Raw genomic sequence first — 8430 nt, 5'->3', positions numbered from 1 at the left:
GATATGATCAAGGCATAACACTACAGAGCTATACACATGGAACAGTGAGCACAATGAATTGCCATCATAATGACAAATTGGTGCAATAGATGTTCATAATCGGTCTTCCTAATGGATCTTAATACTGGGACTGCTTTAATTGAAGACCTATTAAAAGTAACAAGATAATGGGGGAGAATGATCAAATCTTGGAAATAAAGTAGAGAGAGATAAAATATAACCAAATGAACATTTGTCATTTTACAGGTTGTATATAAAAAAATCACAATAACTAATTATAAATCTCCCACAATGTTTAGATATCAGGCAACAGCTAGCTATGCTTTCTTCATTTATTGACTACTCTATCTATCTATCTATCTATCTATCTATCTATATATATATATATATATATATATATATAAATATATATATATATACACATATAAGGCTAACTACTCCTCACCTCTAATAGGTGTAGTAACACCTGTGACCACTAGAGTCCACTCAATGGACTAAGTTACTCTAAAGTGAAAGCAATTTTTGCAGGGACACTGATCTGTTCTAAACTTGCTAGATATGCAGACAGGGAGCTGTGAAGACAGATTGGAGGGAGGAGCAGATAGGGATTGGGGGTGGGGTGGAGAATTTGTGGGCTAAAAACTGTCACAACTCAAAGTGAAAGTAAAAACGGTCACAGCTCAAAGTGACAGTACATTGCAGAAGCCGTCATTTTGACAGGCTTTTAACTAGTGTCAAGATATTTACTAGTTATCACATGCCAAAAACCAGAAAAAGTCAAGAATGGTGTAAAAGGGTATCTTTCTGCTTTATTGATACATTTCAATGCAAACAATGACCATTCAAAGCTTTCTTTATTTATCATGCTATAACTATGATTATCAGTTGCCTGAGACAGAAGCCCTGCATACAGATGGGAACTACTGTAATAATCATCAGTATCATCATCAGGAACTAGTGCTAGTGTCGTCACAACATGTCCAGCATCATCATCAAGGGGGAGATTTGTCAAATCTTCAATAGAGTTAAAGTGGAGAGACATAAACTACCAGCCAATTAGCTTCTGTCATTTTCCCTTTCACTAAAACCCTATTGCTGGCTCTCCCAATATAGAGTAACACCAGAAACAGGTGGCGTTACTCTATAGAAGCCTTTGGGCTTCTCTCTGCTGCAGTGTTTGAGGGATCCCTCCCAGCATGCCCTGTGGCCGGGGCCATCATTCTGTGCATGGGCAGAGGGACTCCCGGGTCCCAGACCTGTAAGTCCAGCACAGGAGCCGCTTCTCTTATCGCAAGAGCTGTCCTTTGTGTTAACAATTCCATACAGTATGTTAGTGCGTATGAGATTATTAACATTGCAGTAACCGGCATGTTAGTGCATCCCCCCCCCCCCCTTTATCTCTCTCCTCTTCACCTCTTTCCAAGCTTTGAGTAATCTACCCCCAATACTTGGTAAGTCACCCCCACCTCACCAGTAATTAGCATATTACCAGCAATCAGCTGTCTCTTACCTGTAATAATCAGCTGTCTGGGGCCAAGAACTATAATAGTGCCTTTACCCAGCAACATGTAACCCCAGCAACAATGTCACTCAGCGGCGTAACTATACCACCGCGGGGGGGCGCTGTGCATGTGGGGGCGCCGGGGGCTGCGGTGCTATAGTTACACCCCCCCAATCCCCCGCAGACTTACCTATGTTGCTGGTCCCGGCGGCTCCGTTCTTCTGCTGAGGACCACCACAAAATGGCCGCCCCCATATAGCACACAGTTCTCTGAAACTGTCTGCTGTACGGGGGCGGCCATTTTGTGGTGGTCCACAGCAGAAGAACGGAGCCGCCGGGACCAGCGCGATAGGTAACTGGCTGCGGGGGATTGGGGGGTTTGCATGGGCAGCGGGAGGGGTGTTTGGCGGGGCGGCGCCCAAAACTGAGCTACGCCACTGATGTCACTGTATGCATCAAATATACCCCATGCCTGGCAGACTGAGAACTCCTGTGGGCCAGGATATATTTATCTTACTTCTCATATCCTCGTTCAACCTTTGGGTATGGATCATAGCATAGAAAAGCATTAGGTCGACAGTTATTAGGTCGACCACTGAAGGTCGACATGACTGAAGGTCGACATGACTGAAGGTTGACATGGGGTTAGGTCAGCAGAGTCCCCATGTTGACCTTTTGACTGTTGACCTTCCCATGTCAACCTAATGCTCGTGTCAACCTAATAACGCTGTCGACCTTCAGTCATGTCAACCTTCTTAATGTACACCACTGTGTAATATGTTGTGTACATGTATGGCAGTTTCAGCAGCTGTTACCAGTGGCTGGTGGTTGAAATGATCATATAGTAAAAGGATTTTAAGAATCGGGTGTGGTATGGGGGTCCGATAGTCAGGATTCCCATAGTCATTAGACCGAAGTCAGAATCCTGATTGCCTGTACTCCGACAGCAAGGCAAGCGCAAAGAAGCCCCTAGCAGGCTCATGGCTTGCTGCGCTAGCAACAGGTTATAGTCTCCCTCTATGGGGGTTGTAGTCCCCCACGAGGGAGAATAGCCCCTGTAAGTCAGGACCCCGTTGTTGCGTTTTTTTACAGTCGGGATTCCAACGTTGGTCTGCTGACCGTTGGATTCCCGCCTGTCAGGAGGTTATAAGGCACCCAAACTCATTAAGGCACAAATAAAGACTAAATGGTCAAACAAATAGACCACTAGTAGTAGAGATAAATATATTTCAGTATGTACCCTCTGCTACCTCAGGGAGGCAGCACTGAGCCATGAAACTACGAAGCTACTGAGATCTTTTCATTAACAGCCTCATTCTGTATAATCAGAGAGCGTATACACAGCTAAACATCAGGTAGATCCATAACTAACAAATACTTAATCTGCTAGTTCTAATGTGAGATGATAAGGATTATGGGTTGTGCAAACAAAAATTTTCGTAAAAAGTCCTATAAGGGCCACAGACAAAACCTTTAAAGGCCACATATTCCTTCATAGTTTCTGAATGATGTAGATGTGCATAATATGCATCTAAATACTAACAAAATGTACCCATCCTCTGCACACCCATGAGGCAGCCATTTTGTTTAGCTAACATTCACTACTTAGCATAGCTTAGCTTAGTGATATCACTGAGGAATGATGTAATATGCACCTTATGCTCCAGTGATGCCACTAGTCTCTACTAAATCAATATATGCATTCTCATGTATGTAGTTCACCTCACAGAATGGGCCTGCGCTGCAGATGGCCAATGCGGCCTATAGTGAATAAGGGTCAATGGATGCAATTAAGCAGAGTGAAGTCACCAACTTTGGTAACTCTTATCTATATTGCTTAAGTTCAATGGCACAGTGGGTTCTAATATACTTTTATCTCAGGTCCCATACTGATTTTAAGTATTGCACGTTCTAATTTCAAATTAAATAAAGCTTAATCTTGTTCCGTAGTACAGATTGACCAGTTCATAGCTTATCTTCTTTAATGCATTGCATTAAATCAAAGTCTCACATCCACATAGGACTGCTCTCTGTAGTATTTCAAATTAAAATATATTTTTTCATAATCCAAAAAACTACTCCTGGTAAAGGAGTACACCAGACAATTCATAAAGTTTTCTAGAACATTCCGTATAAAGTGCAGGTTGTCTGCATTTGATATGCAATATGGACTTTTACAAGTCGTAAATTCCTTTGTCACAAAACTGTAAGTTTCTGTTTGAAAGACGATGGATTGTATTTGTCATAGTATATTGCGATACAGAACAGGCTTCATTGGTTTCTCATTTTCTGTCTATTTCCAGGAATCCCGCCCTTTTTAGTCACTGGCAAATTTAAAAACATTTTCATCTAAACCTCTTTGTGGTTAAACTCTTCAGTGACTGGACTGGACGTGTCTCCATTAGTCCAGATCTCTTGCTTGGTTTCAGTGGTCGGCACAGTCAGTGTTCGCTTTCTGCTTTTTATATTCTGTATCAGTTTGGCAACAGCTAGTAAAACGGCACAAAAAATCATAGAAAATCCACTCAAAAGGAATGCGGCTGTATAATTTCCTGTTGTGTCCACCAGCCAACCTGCAAAAGACAGAAAACATCAATTTAGCATCATCCGATATAATAAAAGACTAAAGCTAGGTACACACGTATACAATCTAGGTTTTCATCCGAGCGTTCGTTCGACCCTAGTCCCGATTGAACATCCCCAAACTACAGCAGATATGCGCATGCAAGCCTATACAATTTTACTTGCGATTTGTTCGATCTCCTCCTGTCTAACTATCACAAGAGAATGATTGCACCACAGTACACACTCTCCCGATTCTGGTTACAAGTCAGATGTAAACAAAATTACCATAATGGGCTGGGTTAAGGTGTGATTACAGAACCTAAACAAAGAAACTTAGATTGCATCACTATAGAGAACACGTTCGTTCGTTTCAATTGTTTTATATCCAGCTGGCTCATGAGCTTGAGTTTGAGGCTATAAATTGTAATGTTATAGGAATAAAAGTAATGGAGGTATACATATTTAAAAGATTATTTGTAAGAATACAGTGTGTTCTTTAAAAATATATTAAATGTTTTGGCAGAAAAGAGGTTAATTTAATGAGAAAGAGAGAATGCAATGGTGTTTACATGTGGTGCTGTAGTAAAGACCACACAGCTGAAGTGTGGAGGGTGGCCTCTTTGAAGTTCAACAGCCGCCACTTGCATTAATTACAACAAGGATGTACTTAATTTTGTGATAGGCAGGCAAATGGGGGGCTGGATGATTGGGGGGTCCCTTTTCTTAAGTGCCCTAGACCCTGTATAGCTTAATCTGAATCTCTGCCCCCACTCCTAAGGTTACTCTCACCTTGCACTCTCTCTCATTCATCCAGTGAGTGCAGTGTGCGGTGCACCTGGGCCCCTGAATCTGATGGGGCCGACCCCTGAGGAATGCCATGAAGACAGAAACAGTGCAACAGAAATCATAGAAAACGTTGCATGTTCGTTAGTCTTGTCTCAACCCAATAGTGCTCAGACTTTATAGCACTGGGGATGGCCATCGACCATCGATGATTCAAAATCATCAATGGTCTGTGGTCGATGTTGAATACTTTTGCCATCGATGGGGGAGAACCAGATGGTTTCTCTCCATCGATGGCACAGAAAAACAGCATAGCTCCTCACTGACACATGCGAAGCCCCACCCCCATGTTTTAAATGGCCTACAGGCCAATCAGTGAAACACAATGGATGATCATCGTTTGGTAAAAATATTGATGGTCATCCATTGCATAGTTTACCACTATCGATGGCCAGTTGCACTATTGCCATTTATGGCAACCATCGATGGCAATGGCAACGATGTCCATACCTATATAGCGCTGCTCTGCGCTTTTGCTGGCAGAGAGGAGGCTTCACACAGGCCTCCTCCTCTTTTAAAGTGCCCCTGCTCTAATCTATACTTTCTCCTGATCTGAACAAGCTCTCTCACCTTATGAAACCAGCCTCACTCCAGCTGTCATCCTCAAGTCTATGTCTCTTTGTGCCACCCCCAGAAATAAACTGCACAGCCAGCTGAGTGATACTGGAATCACATACTCATGTTGACTATCTTCTCTTCAAATCCTTTCTGTCCTCATGTAGCAAATCTCATGCTGAATAGTCACATAAAAAAATTATATATATATATATATATATATATATATATATATATATATATATATATATATATATATATGCGGATAGATTGCTCGGCACTCAGGTACTCCAATACAAGGTATTATGTTGCCGGGTGCCTTCCCCAAAGGGATAGATACATGTAGGGTGGCGGGCGGCACCCTCGGACCTTCAAATGCGTGAGATGTCAGAACAAAGATCTCACAGCCAAGTATAGATACAACGTTTCGATATTTAATCGTCTTCAGGTACCTGAAGACGATTAAATATCGAAACGTTGTATCTATACTTGGCTGTGAGATCTTTGTTCTGACATCTCACGCATTTGAAGGTCCGAGAGTGCCGCCTGAAGACAATTAAATATCGAAACGTTGTATCTATACTTGGCTGTGAGATCTTTGTTCTGACATCTCACGCATTTGAAGGTCCGAGAGTGCCGCCCGCCACCCTACATGTATATATATATATATATATATATATATATATAGCTAGAGCCATCCTCATCTAGCCCTTTAATAGGATTAAGTGAGCCAGAGATGTCGGACTTAATCCTATGCTAATCCCCTACTGTATTGTTCTAAGTATTGTATTGCAGCTGAGAACAATAGTCCTTGGCTCACCATAGCTATCCAGAGACGGCTAGCTGAAGAAGGCTCCATCTGTATACCACAGCACTTTTGAAGAGGTAGTGATCCAGTAACTCAATTCAGCACTGTTTTTCTCTGGTTTTTATTAAATTGAAAATAAATGAGATGGGGATTGCCAAAACTGCACAAGCCATTCAGTCTGGGCTGGTTCTCAAACAAACTAGCTGATAAAGTGCATGAGGTCCCTCCGGCATAGGGCCACCCAAACACAGACCAGTCATCATGGAGCTGCATTAGCTAGGGAGATTGGACCAAAAAAACAATACTGGACCCACCACCCCCTAGAAGAAACTAGCCTTGTGTTTAATCTCTGTAATGCTGCAAAAGCAATGTGGCGCCATAAAAATTATAATAATTATATGTGTGCTTTAGATAAATTGGCTCTTTTTTATATTTACAACTAGAAATATTGCTGAGATGCAATCATATATCCTTATTATAAGGGGGTATTCAATCATGGCCGTTTTTTTTCACCAGGTGAAAAAAAAGGCAATACATCGCCAATCCGCATTCAATCACGGACTTTTTAAATTTAGCCCATTTGTTTATACGTTTTCTCCCTTATCTTTCCACTTTTATTTTTTGTCGAACCGGCATGGGCAAAAACGGACTCAAACTCAGGCAAAAGCACCCGTGAATTTGACAGAACAAGTAGATTGGCACCGATTGATGTAGTTTTTGCCCGTCCTGGATTTTTTTTGCCCAGGCAAACACTTGGCACGGAGATTGACTAATCTAATTTGCCCTAGAAATGGGCGAAAATTGCAGATTTTTCACCTTGCGAAAAATTTGGGAAAGATTGAATACACCCTATATATACAGCTGCCTAAAACATAGAACCTAGGCTATAGATCTGACGTAGACCTACCTGATATGGGTGGGCTCACCAGGTACGGCACTGCATGGAGGAAGAACACCACACCAAGGGCAGACGATAGATTGTCTGTACCCACAACATCTCCAGTCACAACAGGAATCAAAGCCACATAGGCACCATCAAAATAACCAAATGTAACAGAGAAAGGCACAAGTAATTGGAAGCACTGTAGAACTGGAAGGAAAAGGCAGCTCAGTCCATCCATTCCCACTGCTATGAGGTAGCATATGTATCTGTGCTTTTTCAGGAACCTGCAAGAAAAATAAAGTACCAGTTCATTCATGTTCTATTACTTGTAAATAATAGGGCTTCCGTTTTATTACAAAAGAAAATGAATGTCATAGATTTCTCAGTCTCATGCACACAGAACGATTTGCCCTCAATTCCCCCAATTTTAATACAATCTCGACCAATTGGATGTAAATTGTGCATGTTTTAGATCCGACTTCGATCCGATGCGCATCCCCACTGGTCGTTTGATCATTTTGCAGATCCTACCTGCTGCAGCCAGGCTTTAAATATGACCCCTTCAACTGGGTACAGATCGGAATCGGATCGGATGCAGATCGTGAGCAGATCGTGCGACCATCGTATGGTCGTCTCACGATCTGCTCACGAGTGCATACACTAAGCGATTTTTGCCTGTTCAAGCAATTTACCCGGGGGTGGACGGCTTTCCACCAGCAGATGAGCGGTGAAGGCCGGCGATGATGCGGGAGTGTGCATCAGCGCTCACCGATCACTGCCGGCCCTACACACTGGGCAGCTTTTGAGCCCAGTGTGTAAAGGTCCATACACACTGGGCTCCTCCTCTGGGGCACTGGGGCAGGGACTGATGTGAATGTTCAACTATTCTCTGTAAAGCGCTGCGGAATATGTGTGCGCTATATAAATAACTGGTAATAAAAATGTATAACTATAAGTAATAGATAATTGGGAAACATTTGATTACACATTTTAAAAGGCGCTACAGAATTAAAAGATTATTAATAACAAAATAATAATTTTGTACCAAATACAATGTAATTGTAGAATGGAGCGTTCTGAAGTTCCACTTCTGGCAGAGTACAAGTCAAATATCCACATGCATCACTAGAGGGCGCCATCATCAAATGTATATTTTATGATGTACTCAAGTAGACCAATAGAATGCATAGAATAATATGTTTGGCCTCTAGAAACATGGTAACATAAATAATGTAACATGTTAATCAGTTGTATTTATTGTCTTAACATTTCTTG

General features: G+C 42.0%; 1 protein-coding gene across 1 annotated transcript in view; it reads right to left on the bottom strand.

Moving 5' to 3' along the window:
- Positions 1–1789: 1789 nt before the first annotated feature.
- The window catches only part of SLC16A12 (solute carrier family 16 member 12), a 78274-nt gene continuing 71633 nt past the window's right edge, over positions 1790–8430 (bottom strand). Inside the window, exons 6-7 of the mRNA XM_083149039.1 lie at positions 7180–7439; positions 1790–4074 (exon numbers count right to left, since the gene is read on the bottom strand). Coding sequence (XP_083005165.1) covers positions 3851–4074; positions 7180–7439 — 484 coding nt within the window. The 3' untranslated portion in view covers positions 1790–3850. The remainder of the gene's footprint in view (positions 4075–7179; positions 7440–8430) is intronic.

The sequence above is a fragment of the Crinia signifera genome, chromosome 6, assembly GCF_055691185.1.
Source record: "Crinia signifera chromosome 6, ASM5569118v1, whole genome shotgun sequence".
In the NCBI taxonomy this organism is placed as follows: domain Eukaryota; kingdom Metazoa; phylum Chordata; class Amphibia; order Anura; family Myobatrachidae; genus Crinia; species Crinia signifera.
The sequence above is the reverse complement of the archived record's forward strand: the minus strand, read 5'-3'. Positions and strand labels throughout refer to the sequence as shown.